Here is a 23,965-nt window from a genome sequence, read left to right as displayed (position 1 = left end):
CCAGTCTGCTGTCCCGAGGGACCCGTGGGTCCGTCCGATCTATCGCGGCACCAGCCTGACCTTGCAGCAAGCCTCCCACTCTGTGGTGGAACATGGACACCGGTTGGCACGATGGGGGCCTTAGTCACCTGCTAATGAAAACCCGTGGGTTTTATTGCCATGCATGCAGTGGAGCTAAATGTTCCCAGTCGGATCCATAAAAAATGTTTTACAATGTTTACACTTGCGCTGAACATGCAAGGGCGTTTCTAAAGTTCATACGTTGACGTCAAAACTTTCCCGCACATCTGATTAGCACGGTTGTCTACGTACGGTGCGAAAGAAGTTCTACATAAGTACTGTGGGGCATGTCAAATTTCTTAACTAAGTGCAGCTGTTTGACAGTCTTACGTAAAAAGTGCATGGATTAAACTTTTTTTAAAGAACTTCAAAAATAATGGGTTATGATTGTGGCTTTCTAATCAGGGTTGGCAGACAAAATTTATTCAACCCAATCCACTAAACCAATGTGGCCGAGGAGGCAATACAGTCAGAGATTGAATAATCACCGCAAATTTGCATTAGCTCCCTTCGTATGCGTGATGGATTTTCGTGAGATAGCCAGTTTTCCACCCACATCCAAAAATGTGCGAGAATGAATTTGTCCAAATTTCCCTAGGCAGAACGGCCCAAAAATAAGATGGTCAATTTCCTAGCTCAAGGGATATTCGCTATAAGGTAGCACTAGTGGAAACGTGGTTCTATTGATGACCTGCCATGGTGAATCTACACCAGATCGGCACCACGTTGCTTGTTTTGAGCAAGGTACCAACCGAGTCTTGCTCTACTGAGCCAACTCCTACACGTAAGTTGGCGAGTTTCCGAAAACTTGGGTTTAAGAACTGTTATGGTGATTCCACGAATTCCTGAGTTTCTGAAGATATTGTGCAAGGTGGGCAGGTCTCTCCAAGCAGTCTCGGACTTTCTTAGAAATATTTAAGAATAAAAAAAAGGTTCACTAACAATTAATACTGTCTGCCATCCACAACCTAGGAAATGAGGGACAGCCCCTAAAGTAAAATTGTCCCAGAGAACTTGGGGCCCAATGTTGGGAGTCGCTGTGGAATTTTTCGACCTTTATAAGACGGTGATGACACAGGTTTTGCCCCATGGCTGGCCAACTAACCTATTGGAAAGAACGCCGGGGGTGGGGTGGGGGGGGTTGCAGGTCAAGTACACACGAGTTGTCACTCACTGAAATTCAGCGTTACCAGAGATTTATTTTAAAATGCCACATCTGCCCCGAGGTGAAGTACCAAACCCCTTAAACCCACGGTCGTTTTGCTACCCCGACGGCGTTGTCAGATGGGCGCTTGCAGTTGTGGTTGGCCAGCACTCTTGTCGACTCGAGCTTGCGCAGTCTTGCGAAACGGCAGTGGCAACATATCGGGCACGTCAGATATCCACTTCGGAAAGAGGGAGATCCAGATCAGTTGCTAATGAAGGCGAGAAAAAGTACAGAAACTCCATGACAATAAATGTGGTAGCACACGTTTTTTTTTTGTATCTGGGTAAACTCCAGCTCTGTACTTACTGGCACTGTGACAGTTGCGTGGTGGCCGCGGCTCCCTGTAGCAGTGCGGGTGGAAAAGTGCTCCCCCTTACCCACATGGACGAGAGGTCACTTGAATCGGCCCACGCGCCACAGCATACATTAATACTGTGCCACCCTAAAGCAACAACACCTGAGTACCAATTGATTCCTGTGCCCGACACGAGTAAATCGGTTCATAAATGGTTATCAAATGGTTCATAAATGGTTATCAAATGGTTCATAAATGGTTATCAATCGGTTCATAAATGGTTATCAAATGGTTATCACAAAAGGTGGTGCAATTCGCCGTTCTCGGGCCACGCAGGGAACGAAGCAAGTTCATGACGCCACCTCCCCAGCTGGTAACGGTCAGGTGGTGGTCTCTGCTCTGGGTTCACGGGCGATTGCATTGGCCCACAGCTCTGTGAAGGTGCTCCCCTATTATGAGACGCAAGCTCTCGCAAATCGATCGGTTGACCGTTCAAGAATTCTTAACCGCATCCTGTGCATCCACTCGCACGGCGCACACGGGATTAACGGTGGTATACGCGTATACTCTCAAGACAATAGCCACTTCAAAATACTTTATTGTGCTCATGAAATGGAACATGGCGTGCAATTTAAAGTTTACATCCGTCTGCTCGCCCTCTCAGTTAAGGTCCAGGGTGCTTGGTGTTTAATTAAGGCACTCGATATAAAAAATAAAATATAAAACTGATATGCGTTGATACAACCGATGCCATGACACTTTAACGTTCCCCAAAATAAGCAACCGTACGGGCCCAAATGAAATCAGTTGGACCTAATTGTCCGCGTCAAATGACAAAGCACAGCACTAATGGTGGTGTTTGTGTATTGCGTGTTTATCCTGCAGGAAATCCTCGCAGAGTCGAGACAATTTTTCAGAAGGGTCCTACCAAGTTTTCACAGTAGTGTGTAATCCCAATTGAGTAATTTGCAGGTAATTTTTTTTCGCAATGGGATGTTTTGGCCAATACCAGCTACATTGTATGGTTTTATCTACGGAGTGAAACGAAACCCGGTGGAAACCCATGCAGAACAGGGAGAGAACATACAAAATCAACACAGAAAGGCACCCAAGTTGGGAATTGCACCCAGTTCCTTCTGGCTGCGGGGCACGTGTGGGTACCACTGTGCTACCGCCCAGTTGATCAATTCAGTGTCCAGGCCGTTGTATTATAGCACGAGGATATCGTGAAGCCACCGCAGTTTCACGTAAGGGTACACAGTCTGCCAGGAGGAGGCAATGTTGCTTAGTGGTTTTACCCCAGCAGTGATTTTTCATCTCGGTTGCAATGTTTATATTTTTTTTAAATACGATCTTGGAGCTGAACAGCCAGAGTGCGCATGCACTCTGTCTGTTCAATTGACGGACCGCACCCCCCCCCACCCCCTTGGTGCCACTCGCCAATCCCAGAGATCAGTAGCTGTATACGGACGGCTGTAGTTACAGCTGTTTAATTGGCCCTTACAATTGCTGTCACGCTAATGAAGCAGAGGTGCATACACACCGACTATTGTTAAACGTTTCCCGTTCCGATGACGTACGTGTACATCATCAAAACAAAACCGGAAGGAAAAACTTAAAATAAAATAACTTTATCGGTATCGAGGCTCCCACAAGACCATGCGGCAGGGGGTGTGGCACAGTTTGGCGACAGCTATCGGAGAGTGCGGTCGTGTCCCCCTTACACAATGTCTTTAAAAACAACGGCGCTACGCTTCTCTAAATAAAATTTAACTTAGATTCAGCGGTGAACGGGACAGGAAAGGGTTAACAGCCACCAACACATTGGTGACCTTTTGCGCCCAATCAAAAGCATCTGTCCAGACATCCGCTGTGCTTCAAAGCCAGGATGCTGATAAACATAGACAACTGGTGTGCCACAGCCAGAGGGCCGAGTGGAATGCACTTTCACAATCCACTGCTGGACGATGGCCTCCCTGCGCCGGGCGAGTAGTTGGGGATCATTTGACCGGACTTCGCCACTCTGATCGACACAGGTTCGTGACGGTGGAGATCACAGATGTTGGCACAGTACAACAATGGATTTCACTGCATTGTCCTCCACTGAACACTACAGAGCCTCCACATCTCCATATATAAAAAAGGCAAAGTTGTGAATATGTGTGTCAGTTCAAAATGTTTAGTGTACTTCCCGACATGCAACAAACTTGAAATTTGCTATGTGGGTACTTTCCAGACTGTACACCATGCAAAAAATTTTAAAAGTACACTTTTTTTTGGGGGGGGGGGGAGCTCAATAATGCATAATTTTTTTGCATGGCAAGTGAGCTGTGACGTCAAATGTCACATGACCCACGCACGTGGAAGCGTAAAGCATTGTAGTGTAGCAGTTAGCGCGCTGCGCTACGAACCCGGCGACCCGAGTTCGATTCCTGCTCACGGCCACCACCTGTGACGATTATTTGAACCGGTCCTGGGCCTCCCCTAGGTCGACTCAGCCTCAAATGAGTAACTGGTGTGTGAACATCGCCACTGGGGAGACAAAGGCGGCCGGGCGTGGTGAATTCAAGTCCCGGGCGAAGCTGGGTAGTAAAGCTAGTAGGTTATAATGCAAAGTTCACGCTGCTCTCGCTGGATACGATCAGCACGTTGAATGCATCCAGCGACACTCGACATCCGACAGGAGCCGCGCACATTGCGTTTGCAATCTCAACTCTGGATTCGCGCACCCCTCTCTCTCTTCGTCGAGGAACGTTCCATCGGAATCCACGCGTGCTGGAGGTGAATGTGTGACAAACTTGGACAAGCGCTCACAGCTGTGGTTGACCAACGCCAGGGGCTCTCCTCTCGATTGCCGTGACGTTGCGTGCGACAGTGCTCGCACTTGCGTATGTATGTTGAACTTCTTTTGCACCCGGGCAGACGAAGCCTCAGGTTGTGTCGCCGCGCGAGCTGTGGATCTGGGTATGGAATGTCGACCGAGTCCCCACGTGCCCATGAGCTCAAGAGTGCAGTGCGACGGGGGTGGCCATCTGTGCCCACCACACCCCAGGTGCGCCGCTCATCAGGGTGGCTGGGGAGACGCTCGCGTTCAAGTTGAGGGGATGACCACGGCCCAGTGTCATCTGGTGGCCACCACGCCTCCTCATTGCTTCCTCCTTCTGCCAGATCCCCCCCCCCCCTCCCGTGTTCCCCCCTGCTATTTTTTAGTGAAAACATTACCCCTGCCAGCATCCCGCTTGCACCATGTACTCTCCTCCCCCCACAACCCCCCCCCCCCGTTCCGCTTCGTGTGTCCCCCACAATTCAAAGGCACTTTTCTGCGCTAGGCTGTGGTAGAAGTAATGTTCAAGGGAATGCCACCGGTGCCACCAAACACCTCGCCACCGCGTCACTCCCTCTGCCAGATTCCACGGCAGCTGCACAGTTGACACGCGATCTTCATGGTCTAATCGCAACGTGGTTGCTCCCCGTCTCCGATATTGCCGTCCCACCCCCCCCCCCCGCCCAGATTCGTTTGACTCGAGAGTCGCCCATGCAGACTGTGGTGGGGTGGGTGGGTGGGTGTGCGAGGGGGAAGGGTTCCGTCTCTCCGTCTCCGGTGGCGGCGGCGGCGGTAGGCTCAGGGTTGGTCGTCCTCCTGCCGCAGCGCCCATACCTCGAGCACCTGCACGGTGAAGTCCTGCGTGGAGCTGAGCGGCGGGTTGGCGAACGTGTCGCACGCCTCGCTGCGCCCATGCAGCAGCTCCGCGTCCAGGCACAGGGCGAACCCCCCTCCCCCGCCTGGTGGGGACGCACATACACACGCGCACACAAGCGCACACACATGCGTAGGAGCGTACATTAAAAAACACGACTCAAAACTCTACCTGTCACCCGAACTGCAATGGACTTATGTTCAGTAGGAGGGGCGTAGTACCGTGCCCAGCCACCTTTGTGGGAATCTTAGTGCGCTAACCACTAAGCGACCGCTCCCCATGCTCGCACGTGCACACGCGCGAGTGCACGGGGGACACGCGCACGTATTCCCACGACGCACATCGTCCGCAACCTGCGCTCACCAATCACGATGGAGTCCGGCGTGCCGGCCATGAACATGGAGGCCGCCTTGGCCGGCATCTGGAAGGACTGCGAGGCCTGCAGCGGCGCGGCGCTGGGGCCCAGCCCGCGTGCTTGCATCTCCTGGGCGAAGGAGGAGTGCGACGGCACGCAGAGCAGAGCGGGCGGCGACGGCGTCGGGTTGAATCGGATCTTCCCGCCGTGATGGTGGCGAGAGGGGACGTGGGCGCACAGCGGGATCGGGGTGGACAACGACCGTGGCCTCGAGGCGGCGGCCGGAGGGAAGAGCAGCGAGGAGGAGACTGCGCTGGCGAACGCGGCTTGAGAGGCCACGGCGCCGTCGCCGCCGCCGGCGCCGCCGCCGTTGCCGCCGAGGCCGCGCCGGGGCAAGTTGGGCGAGACGGCGGGCGAGCGGCCGGGCGAGCCGACGAGCGCGGACAGCGAGAGGCGCAGGGCGTCGCCGACGGAGCGGCGGGACGACTTGGGGGAGCCGTCTCCCGGCTGGGACGCCACCTCCCGGGTGGAGCCGGAGCGCGGCCTGCAGTTGGCGAAGGCCTGCGAGACGCGCTGGTGCAGCGAGCGGTCGTGGGAGGAGGAGGAGGAGGAGGAGGAAGCGACGACGGCGCCGCCGGTGCCGCCGCAGGCGTTGCCCTCCATCATGTCGGAGAGGCGCCGGCGCGGAGGAACGGGCGAGGAGGGAGGGGTGGAGGGGGGCGTCGGGTAGGGAGAGGGCTGGGGGGACGGGTAAGGGGACGGCATCGGAGAGGCGAGCGGAGAGTCGAGTCCGCCCTGCGGAGAGCGGATGACGACCCACTGGTGACGCCGTATCTCCGGACGGACCTTTGCACGCAAGAGGAAAAACACACGTCAGAGTTAGAATCTTCATCTTTTACTGGAGGAATCCGATGAGCTATATGGCTCTTTTCACAGATAATTCATTTGTAGTATGAATAATAAAACAATGCATTCTACTTATTTTATTTCAAATGCGCATTCAATGTTCTCCTTTCCCAAGCACTTGCAACCTCTCTCTCCATTCAGGCAAAGGTATCAACTCTCATCTCTTACAACTTACAACATTTGTTAGCCGGCGGCCGCTTTACCTTTTTGGGCCTTGGGCCTGCGCCAAACAAATGTGTTGGAAAAAGAAGAGAAAAAAAGGAGAAATAATAACAATAACCCATGCCATCGCTGATGAATTAATTAACACGGCCGCCCGCCAGCAGCGGACGGGCGACGACGATGGGCGACGAACTCACGGTGAAGACGAAACACTCCCCAGTTCCAAAGAACGAGCCGGCCTTCATTGTCGCGCGGTTCCGCTCCGACCAGGCGGAGCTCAAAAACGCTCCCAGCACCTGAAAGGGGGGGCCGGGGGGGGAACCGGGGGAGGGGGGGGGTGTGGGCGAGGAGGGTGTTCAGGGTGGCAGGAGGAAATAAAGATGGTGGGGCAGACACGAGAGATGCTAAGAGTAGAGTTTGTACCTGTATGAGTATCGGTGTATTGGTGCGGTCGCTAATTGTGCCGGTCTTCCTGTTACAAGTGGAGGTCAACTATGGCCCACAGGCCAGGTATTGCTAATTCATTGAAAAATTTAAGATCACTATTTTCATTTGAATAAGCTCCATGGAGATTTTTATTTTTTTCCATCATCAATGTGCGAATTATATAAGTCGCTGTAAACAGCAGCAGGAGAACCTCGCACAGCTCGCAACGTCATTTTATATGGCTCACGGCAACGCGAGGCCTGCATCTGAGAAGTGACTTGCGAACGACATCAATGCATCACTGCAACCATCTTGACCGCACTGATTGGGCACTAGAGAGGGAATACTTTTGAACTATAAACAACACTTGTGTTTCTAAACTGTGGTGCGCTCGGCCGCTTCAACCGCTGTTAGGACCCCTTACAGCAACGTCAACGTGGGTGCGGCTATGCTAAAGGTGAGCGTATCGTACGTCAAATATGAGATCAAAACATTTCTAAACCGGGACAAAATCCTGAACTACGAAAAATGTATTCAGGGCACTGGGTCAGCTGGGACATTTGGGGCATGTTATCTTTTTGCCTGGTATGCAGGATATCGTGGGCGTCGACCCTGACATTGACACCTGTATATTTGGAGTTTGCATGTTCGCCCCGTGATCACGCGGATTTTTGTCATCAATGTCCTCCAGTTTTTTCCTCCACATTTATAAACGTGCGTTTTAGAGTATAAGCAACTTCCTTGAGCTATCATTTGTGGTCAGGTCGCCTCTGAAAAAGAAGCTAATAGCTCAGTGTGCCTTTATCTGGTAAAATAAAAAAAAATTGTTTCATTTTTTGCACTCCGATCGTGTTTTTATACTGATTATTGTAACGTTCTGACCCCATGCCCCAACTGGACATCTGTGAAAAAGAGCTTTATAGCTCATCGGATTCCCCCTGCAGTATGAACAAATATTTCTGATTCTAAACGACATAAACGATGCCCACCTCATTGTCCATCGTCTTAATGAGCAAAATCGTAGGCTCGTGCTCTTTGCAGTTGGCGTAAAACCTGCATCCCGGATGAAAACAGAAAACACGCGACCACGAGTAAGGGTGCAATAATTGCATTTTAAAATCCAAAAAGGTCTGGTCTGAATTACGGTACCTGGATGCAACATCGTTGTTATCATTGTGGGGAGCGGTGGTGCAGCAGTGAGCACACTGCGAACCCAGCAACCCGAATTTCGCTCGCAGCCAGAGCTAACAACGGTGAATTATGCCTCTGTGCGAGTGGTGATGGTTAGTCGAAGGCAATGGCGATGAGTATTAGTATTGTTATTGATTATGATCGTGACATTGAAATTAATTGTGCCTGGGTGTGAGTGATGATGATTTGGTGATGACGAATGATGCGGCATTGTAACAAATTATTGTCCTGTTTTTCTAAGTGTCAGTGATTCAAGGATAATGAATGACTTGCAACGATCGTGATGGTGATGTTGATGATGGTGATGTTGGTCATACTCTTTGGTTCTATTGGGTAAAGTCACGTAGGTGTTGATGATGGTGATGTTGATAATGATGTTGATTATTTTGGGGGTGATGTTGGCGATGTTCTTGGTGATGATGTTGGGAGCTCAGAGTTCGCTGTTTGGCACTTGCCTCAACAGTCTGTTCAAGGCAATGCGGTGGGTGGGTGGGTTGGAGGTGGGTGGAGATCGCTTGTCTCCGTGCTCGTGTAGCCTCACCGCGTGAGCGAGCAGCCGTGCTCAAGCGTGCTGAAGAGGAGGCGCGGGGAGTAGAGGGCGTGGCGCTCGGGGATCCACGACCACACGGAGCGCATCTCAGCCGCCGTCACCACGGCAGAGCAGAAGCTCGACACGTCCACGGTGCCGGGCAGCTCATCGCTGTGAGCGGAGGCGCAGCGCACGCGGAGACGCGCACGCCAGCAGAGGTGGGCAGGCACGCATTTAAATTAGAAATGAGTAAAATAACGTGATGTGCTGTAGAACACAAATTACCGAATTAATTTTAGGCGTTTCATTTCATTACCAGAAGCAAATAGTGATCGGGTTAGCCATTTGAATTGGCCACTGGACGTTACCCATTGGCTAATCGCTGTTCTGGGATGATCCTGATTGAATCGGGCGAAACAACCACCGATGATCGATGGCTCCGGTCAACCAAGCGAGAATTTGATTTTGAGGGCGTGATACGCGTCCTCAAAATCCCATGCCCCCAGGCTGCAGCCCTGAATGCCCCCCCACATTAATGTGTCCGTAGGGGAAGGGGAGGGGGGGGGAGGGGGAACGGAATGGGGGGGGGGGGTGGCAGCACTGGATGGGTGCCCGGCTCTCACCGGCCGGTGCTGATGCGCTGCACCCCTCTCTCGCGCAGCGCCCGCTCGTTGGCGTCGTGCAGGAGCCGCATCTCGCGGCGCGAGAAGAGGCGGATGTTGAAGGCGCGCTCCATGAGGCGCTCGGGGGGGCAGCCGTGGGCCGCGAGGCCGCGCGCAAACGCGTGCACCGCGGCCCGCGCCTCCGGCGCGTCCTCGCCGGCCGGATCCGGCCCGGGTCCGCTGCCGCCGCTGCCGCCGCCGCCGCCGTCGCTTCCGTACCACGCCGGGAGGTCGGAAACGGCGGTCGCGGCCGCGGCGGATGCTCGCCACGACTTGTACTCTTTGAGGAGGCCCAGAGAGGCGCGATACAGCACTGGGGAGAGAGCGAGAGCGGAAGTTGAAGGTCGAGTCGAGCGAAGAGCAATCTCCCGCGACGGAGGTTTTTTTGCGGTGCTGGCCCCAAGCCGCAACGTGCTCCCCCCCCCCACTCCTCCGGTACTGTACCCTTGTCTCCCTCGAGCAGGTAGCTGTCGAGCAGGCGCACGGCGTAGGGGAAGGGCAGGTCGCCCAGCAGCCAGTGCAGCCAGTCGGCGTAGGGGCTCCCACGAGCCGACAACAGGGCGTGCGCGCCGGGGGCGTGCCGGCGCGCCAGGTCGCCAAACGTGAGCGCCGATGCGGCGCTCGCCACGTGCGTCTGGTCCAGGAAGTGCTTCTGAAGGGGGGGTGGTGGCGGAGGGGAGAGGGAGACGATCGGAGGTGATGAGAGGGCGGTGTAGCCCGCAGTCGTTCTTAGCAGGGGGGTGGGGGGGGGGGGGGTGACCACCGTCCGTGCAAATGGGGAGAGGGAATCCGGTCTCTTGTGCTCATGATGGTTGTCCCCACATTTCCTTCCGCTTATCAAGTCATAGGCCAGGTTTTGTCCAGGACCTTCCTTGGGTTGCACATCAGCGCTCCTTTCCAAGTCCCGCTTCGTTCGCTTTCAGTTTAAGAAATATGAAGGGGAATCCGCTTATTGACTTTTTTTATGTCAGGTTAGTGATTTAGGGTACAGAGTGATGGCTTAGGGCGAGGGGTTTGGTTTTTTTGGTTAGGAATATTTTTTAGTGTTGTTGGTTAGGGTTTAGGGGTTTGGCATCAAGAGTCAGCAGGGACAATTACGGCCCTCGTTTTAAATCATTGACATCGCGTGAAACTTCACCACTTTCCCCTTCACTTCATTTCAGTTAATATCGGTTTCATTCAAATCCAGAAAACACCGATACACGAAGAGGGACATCGGCGTGAAGCCTTGCGGCCACCACCGGCAAACGCAGACACGAGCGTCACGAGACAGCAGTTGACATTTAGACTTTGAATGTAACAAACGAAGAGCCGAAACGAGCAGGGAAGCAGACCAAGCACTTCGAGCTGCTGGGTTGGGCAACGGAGCGCAATTCCGACGGCAAGAGGAAGACGCTTGGTGAACACGAGGCGTCGGCCTTTTCTTTCGTCACTTTGGTGACCCGGGCCAAAGCCAAATTAGACTATCCCGTTCTCTTTGAAGTCTTGGTTTCTCAACCTCCCATTAGCACGGTCGGCTGCGTACGGCGCGAAAGAAGTTCAACGTACGTGCACGCAAAAGGTTAAAGAAAGTAAGGTTGAAAATGATGACACTGGGAGGGAAATTGGGACAGGGAGGCGGGAGGGCCCCAGGGCCCCTCCCCCCCCCTCTTAATTTCCTGCGCCAGGGCCTGTACCGACCGCACACGACGTCACTGGTTTAACCGCGGTTTTACTGTTTGCGTCTGCGGTGGCAGCGTCACCGCCGGCTACCGACCGCGAGCGGCGCGCGTCGCTCACGTTGCACCGCGCCGACCCCGAGCAGCAGGAGAGGAGGCGCGCCACCCCGGCGAAGCAGCGCGCTTCATCGCGTGCGTAGTGCAGCAGCAGGGCGGCGACGGCGGGCAGCGCGGGGCAGTGCGTGAGCGCCGGGAAGAGCCTGCCCGTGGCGGCCAGCACGCGGCACAGCGCCGCCTGCCCGCTCGCGTTGAGGTGGTACACGGGGCACGGCATGCCCTGCGCGAACACCGGCAGCTTTTCTGTGGTGGGGGGTGGCGGAGGTGAGGGGGGCAGTGCGGGGGGGGGGAAGCGACGACGCGCGCCAGAGAGAGAACGCGTAAACGGGATGGGGGTCGCGATTTCACTCGCGGCAAAGGGAATGTGCACAGTAGTAGCGTGCGTGTCCTTGAAATAAAGTGGGTGCATGCATGTACGTGTGTTGACCTTCTTTCCCGGCCGTACGTAGCCAACCGCGCTAATCGGAGGTGCGGGCAGAGATGCACCATCGGAGGCAGGGGGGAGGGGAGCCAACTGGCCGGAGGGTTCAGCGGTATAGCTCGCAATCAGAAGGTTGGGGCCACACGCACGGGGGTCACATTCACATGGGTCTCACACACACACACAGGGGTCACACACACACACACAGGGGTCACACACACACACAGGGGTCACACACACACACACAGGGGTCACACACACACACAGGGGTCACACACACACACAGGGGTCACACACACACACACAGGGGTCACACACACACACAGGGGTCACACACACACACAGGGCGCTACACGCACGGAGCCACCGCACCACACCCACCTGCATCTAGACCGCCGACCGCCTCATCCAGCATCCCGCGGTACGAGTCCTCGTCCGGGAGCCCTGGCCGGCACGGCAGCCTGTCCAGCACGGCCGCGTAGACACGCGCCCGCGCCCCGTGCCGGCCGGCCCACGCGCCGCGCCGGGCCAGCCGCTTCAGCTCGGTGGGGTCCCAGGGCAGCGCGCCGATCAACCCGGCGGCGGCGGAGACGGCGCCGGCGGCACCGGCGTCGTCGTCCGGATCCGGAGGCGGCTCCTCCGACAGGACGGCGTCCCAGTCGACCAGGGAGCTCGGCGTCCACTCGGTGGCCTCCTCGACGCCCCACGTGGAGGGGTCGTCGTCCGCGTGCCGGGACATGCCGGGCTCCGACACCACCAGCAGGGGCACTACCGTGTCTTGCACTGCGAGCCGAGGGAGGGGTGGGGGCGTGCAAGCGTGTGGAGAGATTGCGCTCATCGTCGTCGTCGGGATCATGCGTGGTGGAGTCTCCTCTCACTCCGCATCCCTCCGTGCACTCTGCTACCTCTCACCTCTCTCCATTCCCTCCGTGCACTCTCCTACCTCTCACCTCTCTCCATTCCCTCCGTGCACTCTCCTACCTCTCACCTCTCTCCATTCCCTCCGTGCACTCTCCTACCTCTCACTCCGCATCCCTCCGTGCACTCTCCTACCTCTCACCTCTCACTCCGCATCCCTCCGTGCACTCTCCTACCTCTCACCTCTCTCCATTCCCTCCGTGCACTCACCTACCTCTCACCTCTCTCCATTCCCTCCGTGCACTCTCCTACCTCTCACCTCTCTCCATTCCCTCCGTGCACTCTCCTACCTCTCACTCCGCATCCCTCCGTGCACTCTCCTACCTCTCACCTCTCTCCATTCCCTCCGTGCACTCTCCTACCTCTCACCTCTCATGTCAATATACGCCTGTATATTTGGAGTTTGCAAGTTCACCCCGTTGTTCGCGTGGATTTTCCTCCACATTTAGAAACATGGGTTTAGAGTATTTGGCTACTATATGTTTCTACATAAGCCACATCATGTTTGGTCAGGTCGTTTCTGAAAAATAGCTATATAGCTCTGGGCCTTACATGGTAAAATAAAAATGTTTATAGCTTCTCCAATACCATTACCATCTCGTCTCACATTACTCCCCTCCACCCACCCTCTACATGTAGACTCTTAAAAATATACACAAGCACATTTATAAACAATTTCAGTATATGCACATACACAAAACAAAGATCCCCCTATAGCCTTTAACAGACTGTTGGGGCAAGTTCTGTTAGTGAGCACCTATGAAGGTCGGCATGGTACACGAGGGGGTGGGTGGCCAGCACCACACCCGGCCGCCTTTGTCTCCCCAGTGGCGATGTTAACACACCGCACCAGGTACTCATTTGAGGATGAGTTGACCTAAGGAAGGCCTAGGACCGGTTCAGATAATCTTCACTGGTGTTGGCCGTGAGCAGGAATCGAACTCGGTTCGCCCAGTTTGTAGCGCAGCGCGCTAACCGCTACACTACCGCTCCCCACTGCAAACACACAGTACATGCATACACACATTTATGTAACAATAATGTCAACGATTCACCCAGGAGTCTTAACACTTTTTCAAGAGTGGCCTGCATTGGAATGTTTAGCCATTCCCTCTAATACGTATTTCACACTAAGAATTAGTCAAAGTTATTCCCTTTTCAAATGAGCAGTGTATTGAGGTGACTGGCACTCATCTCTTGTTTAAACAGCTCTGAGCCAGTGGTGGAAATCCCACATTCGTATGACTGGGGCGAGTCACACCATAAGACAAGCACCATTTATTGACTTCTACGAACAGTTGTGCTCCTCTGAACTAACCCTGGTGGACACATGACGAGGCCGAGTCAACCCCCAACAACAGGATTTTAACTTAAACCCCTCAAATTGCGCGCCACCCGCTATACCGGAATAATGGGTACTTGTTCCTTATCCATGCAATCCGCTCGGGGGTGAATTTGTTGCCGACTCTGAGAATCGCAGTGGACACACTTGGACCGAAACCAAACCGTGACTGCAGTGCTTGCGCCAAAAACCAACGTGCGAATGTCGAGTCCCAGAGCTGGTCCGGGGCTGTCTGTTCTGGCACTGTCGAGTTATTGTGTAACTAGAAGTACAACTGCATCTGATTAATAATCGCGTCCTTGAACGTGGAAGTTGGAATTTGAACAATTCGTAAATGAAACCAGTTTTAGTTGTGTACTACCCGTGAATAATTATCAGTTGTTCAATCGTGATTGTTTATAGTCAACGAGATTCCGGTACCGCAATAATTTTTTTTTTCCAGATCAATGGGATGCTTCGGAAAGTAAGACGCACCCCAAAAATGTGCATGCCCGTGTCAATTCACTGCTGGGTGATGGCCTCCCTGCGTTAGTGTGGCATGCATTCGGGCAGTGTAGACGTTGCAACACAGAAGTACAGTACAAGGGTGCTTTTGCTGAACTGGAAAACTGCTCTATATCATAGAACCTTTTTTCCCGGTATAAAAGCATGAAAAATAATAGGTTTAACCCTTTCTGGCAATACAAGAGGTGTTAAGGTGTTCAAACACTGCATATATTATCCGAGCATGTTTGTTTGCATGTTCGCCACAAGTACGTGTGGTCAATGCTGAGTTGATTCCTTGCAAAAAGTTTATATTTGGTGTTTTCCTGTATTGCCAGAAAGGGAAAGACGTGTTATTATTTTCCATGCTGGAAAACTGCTGCACACAAACGTAGTGCTCGCAGCCTATAACACCTGTTATGTCTTGTGGCCTCGCCTCCGAGCACTATCATCCAGGTTCAACACCGTTGAGCTTCCGACACCCATGTCATAGGCAAAATAAAAACACACATGCGGTCATTGTAAAATAATTTAACAAATTATATGCAAATACTGCTTCAGTAAACGCAGACGAGGAATAACAAGTTAATTAAAAGACTGACAGGGTTATTTGCAATGACTGATAGAATATATGATTAATTTACTCATTTCCTCTGGTACCAGTGACAGCAAAAAAAAACGGACTTTAATTAACATTAGATAAGAATGGTAAATATAGGAATATAGTATAGATTAAGTTGGCAAGCGGTGAACACGGTGTTTCAATTCCCCGCCACGGAAGACATCAGTGGTGAGTAATATCTGACCACCACCCATGCCGCAGTGATCAGCGTGGTGAAGTATGGTCAGATAACTCCTATGACCGACACGACGGTGGTGGGCCAAGGGCATCTGTGTGTGGTGCTGTGCTCACACTTGTTTACGTACACAACACACACACGCGCGCGCACGTATGTAATGTATACACGACAAAGTCACGCATGTCTCTACCGGCTTCTCACAAACCCGTTCGACACGCAGCTGTAAATATTTGACCCAAAGGCTTCGAGACGCGCTGGGGTCGACGTTGTCGGTGAGCGGGGGGGGGGGGCTTGTGAGCCTCGCAAGATGGGACGAGGTCACGAAGACCACTCACTCAGCACGATTTGTGAAGCGAGATCGTAAGAGTCGACTCGAGATCTATACCACACCACCCCACACCCTACCGAGCACATCAGCGGCCCCCGCGAGAATCAGAGAGCACCCCCTAACGCAACCACCATCAATAACATCCGACACCCCCCCCCCCTCCAACACACGCACAACTCGACTGGAGTTCATTAAGAAGCAATCATCGCCCCCTGCCGCGAGACTCTGCGATGCATCACCAAATAATAATGAACAATACTCATGAATCACAATTGGCCTCGACCTTTCATTTCAGACGGGGCTGTCCGGGCCGGCAGACCCAATTTGAATAATTACCGCACACTCTCCAGCAAAATCCAGGATGATGATACCACCTCGCTCTGGTAGTCTCGGACGTGCAACTTGTTCCACGTGGCGGATATCAGATCGGCGACGTTTGCGTGCGCGCGCGCGCGTGTGCGTCGAGACTTGCGAGTTGCAGGAGGAACCACCACCACCACCACCATCAACTCACCTGGCGAGAGAGACGGGGAAACTCTCCGTGTCGTTGCGGAGGAGGAGAGAGAGAGAGAGGGGCCGAGGGTGCCTGTCGCCTCCTCCGTAAGAGCGAAAGGAAAAATGTAGGAGAGGGGGCGGGGGTGAGCGCGTTCACACACGCGCACTCACGCGAGATGGAATGAGATGGGTGCGGGAGGGAGAGAGAGAGATGCAAGGGTGCGGGAGAGGGATGGGAGAGGGGGAAGAGGGAGGCGTTGGCAGGGGTGAAGCAGGCGTTGTGTGGGTGGGAGAGAGAGAGATGCGTGGGTTGGAAGAAGGTGTGGAGCGGAGAGAGCGAGGAAGCAGCGTGGGGAGAGGAGAGTTTCGGCAGGGATGAGGGGGAGAGTGTGGAGTGGGGGTAGACTGCTGTGACGTTGCCATCGAGGGTGCAGGCGGTGCAACTGCACCGTGCCGGTGAGCCCCACGCTGTGGCCGGGCTGCCTGTCAATCCATGCGTGCGCCGGCCAGCATCCCTCCCAGCAGCGATGCGTCCTTGCCAAGAACCAATTTTCTTCAGGGGGTTCGTAATGGCCTGCACTTAAAGCACCCCGGTGATCACACTAAAGCGGTCCGTGTGATCAAGGTGAGGCGGTCTGCCCACAGCCGCTCACCCGAGTTCGATTCCTGGTTACGGTTAAACACCGGTGGCCAATATTGGAACGGGTGCTGGAGGTCTCCCCAAGGTCCCCTCGGCCTTAAACCATCTGACCGGCAATGCCGACAGCGGCGACGACGATGATGACGACATCGGATGAGGTCAATGTCGACAACGCGGACTAGATTGTGAAACAGTGCCATGGTTCCCCACCTCCCTCCCTCCAGCGGTCCCGCCGAGTGCTCGAACAGTCCGGGTCATAAATCTAAAACGATTAAACAACAAAAAATAACCCGAGACGTCTATCACAGCCCTCCCCAGCTCGCCCTGCCATTACGCTTGGTACAGTGAGGGAAAAAAGTATTTGATCCCCTGCTGATTTTGTACGTGTGCACACTGACAAAGAAATGATCAGTCTATAATTTTAATGGTAGGTTTATTTGAACAGTGAGAGACAGAAAAACAACAACAAAATCCAGAAAAACAACAACAAAATCCCGAAAAACGCATGTCAAAAATGTTATAAATTGATTTGCATTTTAATGAGGGAAATAAGTATTTGACCTCTCTGCAAAACATTACTTAGTATTTGGTGGCAAAACCCTTGTTGGCAATCACAGAGGTCAGACGTTTCTTGTAGTTGGCCACCAGGTTTGCACACATCTCAGGAGGGATTTTGTCCCACTCCTCTTTGCAGATCTTCTCCAAGTCATTAAGGTTTCGCGGCTGACATTTGGCAACTCGAAGCTTCAGCTCCCTCCACAGATTTTCTATAGGATTAAGGTCTGGAGACTGGCTAGGCCACTCCAGGACCTTAATGTGCTTCTTCTTGAGCCACTCCTTTGTTGCCTTGGCCGTGTGTTTTGGGTCATTGTCATGCTGGAATACCTATCCACGACCCATTTTCAATGCCCTGGCTGAGGGAAGGAGGTTCTCACCCAAGATTTGACGGTACATGGCCCCGTCCATCGTCCCTTTGATGCGATAAAGTTGTCCTGTCCCCTTAGCAGAAAAACACCCCCAAAGCATAATGTTTCCACCTCCATGTTTGACGGTGGGGATGGTGTTCTTTGGGTCATAGGCAGCATTCCTCCTCCAAACACGGCGAGTTGAGTTGATGCCAAAGAGCTCCATTTTGGTCTCATCTGACCACAACACTTTCTTGAGCAGTGGGACCTTGCGGGCGCTGCAGGATTTCAGTCCTTCACGGTGTAGTGTGTTACCAATTGTTTTCTTGGTAACTATGGTCCCGGCTGCCTGGAGATCATTGACAAGATCCTCCCGTGTAGTTCTGGGCTGATTCCTCACCGTTCTCATGATCATTGCAACTCGACGTGGTGAGATCTTGCATGGAGCCCCAGGCCGAGGGAGATTAACAGTTCTTTTGTGTTTCTTCCATTTGCGAATAATCGCACCAACTGTTGTCACCTTATTACCAAGCTGCTTGGCAATGGTCTTGTAGCCCATTCCAGCCTTGTGTAGGTCTACAATCTTGTCCCTGACATCCTTGGAGAGCTCTTTGGTCTTGGCCATGGTGGAGAGTTTGGAATCTGATTGATTGATTGCTTCTGTGGACAGGTGTCTTTTATACAGGTAACAAGCTGAGATTAGGAGCACTCCCTTTAAGAGTGTGCTCCTAATCTCAGCTCGTTACCTGTATAAAAAACACCTGGGAGCCAGAAATCTTTCTGTTTGAGAGGGGGTCAAATACTTATTTCCCTCATTAAAATGCAAATCAAGTTATAACATTTTTGACATGCGTTTTTCTGGATTTTTTTGTTGTTATTCTGTCTCTCACTGTTCAAATAAACCTACCATTAAAATTATAGACTGATCATTTCTTTGTCAGTGGGCAAACGTACAAAATCAGCAGGGGATCAAATACTTTTTTTCCCTCTGTAAATGTTTCACTACATTTTCGGTAAATCATGAACATAGCGACTCTTGTGGGTTGTTTGGGGTTTTTTTGCAATAACAAGCGGAGCGCAACGGGATATTGGGGCTGGCGGCGCGGGGGGGTGGGGGAGTTATTTATTATTTAACCGGTTCTGTGACCACCCGGCCCAACCCATTGGTCATTAAGTTGCCAATGGGTCCATTAATGTTGTTGTTGCTTTAAGTCGCTCCTCTTTAGTGTTCTACGCCATGGCAGGTCCGTGCCCCTCTGACCCCCCCCCCCAACGCCTGCTCATTTCTTGACTTGGGGTTTGACAAAATCTACTGCTGAGTGAGGGCCTCCCCACCCCGCTGGGGGTTTACTCAACCGTACTTCACGCTTCTACAGCGGTGGCTGCGACGGCTGCGACGGCAGAGAACAAAAATCCCACGCCTCCATATAACTAGCCCAACATCACCACCGTCATCACCACCACCTGACGACTTTTAATCCCACCACGCACCAATTTCAGATTGTTTTTATGTTTCAGCAGCGGCCTCGTATCACTGAACTTAGAATCACGAACGTTGTACTTTACACACCGGACGCATCAGCGGTGTAATGGTTAGCACGCTGGACTTGTAATCCAGAGGTGGCCGGTTCGATTCGATCTCCCGACGCGGCATTTATTAAATACCCCCACCCCATCTTTGACCATCACCATTGATTTAAATGGGTACAGCACAGTTAATTGATCGGTCAGATCGCGTGTGGTGGAGTAAAGCGTGGGTACTCCAACCTCTTCCAAGACGGCTGGACCAAAATTGAAGGGGAGGCCAAAAGTATCCGCATTAGAGGAGGCCCTTCCAACAGAAGTGGCGTGAGCAAGCAATTTCAGGGTTGCAACTTTACCTTAGTTACCTCGTACAACTGGCAGCGTTTTTGAGATTTACGCTGCGATAAGCCGTGTTATAGAACTATTGGAGGTCACGCATAACTCAAAACCGCCATGCCCAGCGGACGAATAACAATTCACGCAAGCACACAAAACCATTCCATTTCCCAAACTCGACGACTCGATGATTACTCGGGAGTTATGGCCACGGTTCTATGCAAGACACAAGCCTCTTATTCTTATCATTTTTCATCAGCATCTTCATCAGCCATGATCTATCTACCATCACAGTCCTGGGGAGTCAACGTACTGTCTCGCCCCCGCACGAGCTGATTTCACCGCGTGTGTGTGTGTGACCCTGGCGCAACGCATTTGTCAATAAAACTTTCCAATAACACTGCCCGAACAAATATTTACAAGATGGACGACATTTTGGGCAATTATTCTTATTCATGGCAGATAGAAGCATCGCCTGTGAAATGTTTCCCCTGAGGCCAAATTTTGGACAATGACCCTTTTTTTAAGCAGAGAGGAGGGCAATTCCCGGAAACTTCGTCTAAAAATAAATGTTCTTCCTTGAGGGCTGTGTTGTTTAAAAACGATGCTGTCGGGCTTTTGTTATTTGTGCTAATGCACTACAGCCAACGCAGTGTATCAATTTTGCTCGTGGCGAATTTACATTGAAACTCTAAATCTAACTCTAAGCTAATAATTCCAGGGGGGGGGGGGGGGCGTCGATGTCCTCTCACCGCTCCCCCTCTTGGATCCTCCGCTGCCTCAACTCTCAGCTTATAAACCTCGACTCGACCTCGGTGAGCGTGCATAATAACAGCGACTCGTCACGCCAGCCAGGAAGGCAGCTTGTCAAATCGCCATTATTCGTGAATCAGAGAGCCGTTGTGACGTCTTCAACGCCTCCATGTGCTCACAACGAACTGAGTTTTGATGTCGACTGCGCTTCCACCCTGTGCGTACACGCATACAGCCCCCTTTTTTATTATTACACGTTTTTATTTAACGCACTCTGTCTGTTGTTGTTGTTGTCGTATCCTCAAATCTTGTAACTCAATTGTAACCCACTTCCCAATGTGGTATCGACTGCAAATTTCGTATACTTATGTCTTACTGATGGCAATACTATATTCTATCATCAAAAATAAAAATATATATTTTTAAACAATCTTTTTTTGTCAATGCAATGATCTCGGAAGCTAAGCCGAGTTGAGCCTGGATAGTCCTTGGATGGGCGACCCACCCACCATGCGTAAAACACGTCGGTATACGTTTCAAGCAGCAGATGGCAGTGCGGCGAGACCCACCGTTGTAATGCACTTCCATGCTCCCACGTCTATGCTCCGCGGTTTCACCAACCCGCATTGACACACGTGGTGTGAAGCATGGTCAAACAGCCCCCGCCACCCGCACGGTGTGGGGGAGGCCTTAATCCAGCAGTGGATCGGCAAAGTGGCTACACAAGTTCAGGTGTGTAAGTGTACGCACACCTGTCCAACGCGATAATGGCATTACACTGCAAGCCACACATTGATGGCAGTATGTGTACACACACCTGTGTGCGTACACACCCGTATTTATTATACGCACACCCGTGTAGACAATAAACACAGCACAATAATTTCATTGCCAAGCAGGTAGAGCAGCGAGGCTTGTGCCGTGGAGAATCGAGAGTAAAAACACACGGAGAGTGTCTCACCCCTCAAACGAACGACGTCGCGTCGCTCACCTTCGTTGGCGTTCCTGCAGCGGTGGCAATTCCACATTCCCACGACGACAAGGTTCACTCGCTATACAGCAACAACAGCTACAGAGGCCTGCTGTCGATGTCTCGCAAACATGGTATGCACTTTACCGAACCCAGAGAGATGATGGGCTGAGCCGTGCGCTCCCAGCACTGGGCCACACTGCTATTTCGATCAAAGGTTCATAAGAAGAGAATGTTTAATGATTCATGGATTTTCTGTTTGACTAATGAACAAGCTGCGATGGTGGCACGCTGCTTAAATGGGGTGCAGCGGTGGCGCAGTGGTTAGCGCATTGCATTGTTACGAACCTGGCAACCTGAGTTCGAGTCCCGCTCGCGATTGATACCATTGGCGTAGGATATCGGAACTGGTCGTAAACATTCTCCTTGCCCCCCACCCCCAGGCTTCACCAACTCACACTGACCAGCGTGGGTGTGAAGTATGGTCAAACAATTCCCATCCCTTGGGGAGGCCTTCATCCAGCAGTGGATTAACGGCGTACAGGTGTTGTTGTCATTATTATATGATCCGCTCATAGTGCGATACGTGGCGTGGCAGTTTGCCCGGTGCATTGCGTAAATCCCATCAGAACGTGTACTTGTTTGCGCCGGGAAAGGTGCAACCCTACAGTTAGTCACTCATGCCACTGCTGACGGAGGGGCCTTCCCTCCCAGTGCGGGAGCTCAAGGCAGAGCTCCTCTGCCTCTGGAGGGTGAATTTGGCCTCCTCTTCCACGCTGGACAGACTTCTTGGGGGCACACTGCACTTTATCCCACCACACGAGACCCCCAAATCGATGAACTGTGGTGCCGCGACAGGAGGTAGAATTGAAGAGCGCTGGGTCGCGAGCCCACGGCAGCAGGTTTACATGAGCAAAGTTTGACGCGTTCGCGCATTAATTGAACCGTCTCATATTGCGTTGGCTCTTTAGCAATTCAAACAACCGGTACAACCTGCGGGGGTGGGGTGGGGGGGGGAGGTGAGTGAACGTGTTTTGTCACAAGTTCCGATAATCAGGTTCATATATTTTCGACGACTTCGCCAAACTAATCATTTCGTGATCAATACGCAGTGAGAGGAGGCGTTGTCCATCCAACAGTGCATTGACAAAGGGCTGTAAATGATGATGATGATCATCAGCATTGTTACTTTCTAGACTACGGTTGAAAGCATCCACGTCGTTAGCTCTGTCCGTCTGTCACGGTAATCCTCGTGATCGTGATCCCATATCGCCATTGATTTACTATGAAGCTTCGTCACCATTGGGGATCTGGTGCAGGGGATATTCTTTTTTTTATTGGCGTGGAGGGTGAAAATCGGGGAACCTGGAGAAATCCCACCGCGCATAACACTCGAGGGAAGCGCGCTCAGAGGGCTCCACAGACGGGTCAGAAATCCATTTGTTGCGCGCCCACTCTGGAATTGTAAATGATTTTGCGTAAACTCTCTGTAGCTCAAACGTCAGGTTCAGTCGTGTCACACGGTCACGGATACGGAGTGTAAATTATATATCACTCAACTACGAGTCCGTGAAGATTGTGTACTTCGTACGGTAGATAGTTTCACTAAATTCACGTTAAAATCTGACGTGTGGAAAAACCGACACGGCCCGCGCAACATATAGCATTGCGCAGATACAATATCAGAATTCGCCGCATTTCTTCACCAACCCCCCCCCCCCCCCCAAAAAAAAAACTACCCAGTAGAACAATGAACGATGCCTTCGTGAAAATCGTATCCAGTGCTGGTAATTACTCGTGACCGACTCGGTGAAAGCATAGACGACTCACCGTCCATGCTGCTTGATGCCATTTCGTCTCACGCGCCCTGCTCTCTCCCAAGTCCAGCCGACTCCTTTCTCTTCCTCGACGCTGCGGGAGCCTTGCAGGAGGGGAGGGTGGGGTTGGAGTGCCTTCTTCACGTGGCGTCGTGATTATCCTGAGACCCCACGCGAAGTTACGGTGGGTCTTATATGTCCTCGGCGAAACTCCCCTCCTTCTCCCCAGCCCCGCAAGCGGGCCGGCCAAACCTCAGCTGTACCCATCACTAACCATCACCGAGACCAATCAAATCGGATCAAGAGCAGCAGCATCAGCCAACCGGAACGCGCCTCCAGTGGACGTGCTGTCAGCCGCAAACAGAGTCTGCTCAAAAAAACACGCTCCTCATCATAGCTGCCACAGCTTGTGGGGTGTTCACTCGCGGCACGTCGTGAGCAGACAGCGTTCCGTACCTTTTCTCCTGTCATCGTTATTATCATCATCATCATCTATCTTCAACATGAGGTCATCATCATTCAATCATCTTCAAGCCACCATCGTTCAACGATCACACTTTTTGAACGGTCATCAATGTCGTCATCCATGTTCATCATCCAGCCATCATCATCAATCTCCATCAAATCATCGGCATCGTTCAATATTAACAATTACATCATCAGCCTCCATCAATCATCACTACCATCGACATGTGTTGTTGTCAGCAGCAGTGTAATTTTAACAAAACGCTTTACAATTATCCACCCCCTCGCACCGCCCCCCCTCCTTTAATTATTTTCACGTGGTCTCGATTGTTTGAGTCATCGAACCGATCAATCTTACGGGGTAATCGATTTACATAAATAATTATCGGAGAACGCAAAAACATACTCTTTGGTTCTTTCGGTAAAGTCACGTAGGTAGAAAAATAATAGATCACGACGTTTCGATCGCAACCACAAGCAATCGTCATCAGGTGGGACAACC

General features: G+C 52.3%; 1 protein-coding gene across 3 annotated transcripts; it reads right to left on the bottom strand.

Annotated features, from left to right (window-relative positions):
• Positions 1 to 2,142: 2,142 nt before the first annotated feature.
• On the bottom strand, positions 2,143 to 23,497 carry LOC116946214 (TBC1 domain family member 24-like). 3 transcript variants are annotated; one of them, XM_032961208.2, is made up of 10 exons: positions 23,012 to 23,497; positions 12,069 to 12,470; positions 11,271 to 11,509; positions 9,936 to 10,143; positions 9,453 to 9,804; positions 8,842 to 9,000; positions 8,099 to 8,162; positions 6,881 to 6,979; positions 5,624 to 6,461; positions 2,143 to 5,345 (listed from the first exon to the last, which is right to left on the bottom strand). In XM_032961208.2, the coding sequence occupies exons 1-10, from the start codon at positions 23,031 to 23,033 to the stop codon at positions 5,185 to 5,187; spliced, it is 2,544 nt and encodes an 847-aa protein (XP_032817099.2). In that variant the 5' UTR covers positions 23,034 to 23,497; the 3' UTR covers positions 2,143 to 5,184. The 3 variants fall into 3 exon arrangements, with proteins under 3 accessions (XP_032817099.2, XP_075926008.1, XP_032817100.2); XM_076069893.1 differs by lacking the exon at positions 23,012 to 23,497 and adding an exon at positions 21,203 to 23,003; XM_032961209.2 differs by lacking the exon at positions 23,012 to 23,497 and adding an exon at positions 16,073 to 17,148.
• Positions 23,498 to 23,965: the final 468 nt, after the last annotated feature.

This window comes from Petromyzon marinus, chromosome 26 (genome assembly GCF_048934315.1).
Source record: "Petromyzon marinus isolate PM22_M1 ecotype Great Lakes invasive population chromosome 26, UKy_Petmar_22M1.pri1.0, whole genome shotgun sequence".
Lineage (NCBI taxonomy): Eukaryota > Metazoa > Chordata > Hyperoartia > Petromyzontiformes > Petromyzontidae > Petromyzon > Petromyzon marinus.
The sequence above is the reverse complement of the archived record's forward strand: the minus strand, read 5'-3'. Positions and strand labels throughout refer to the sequence as shown.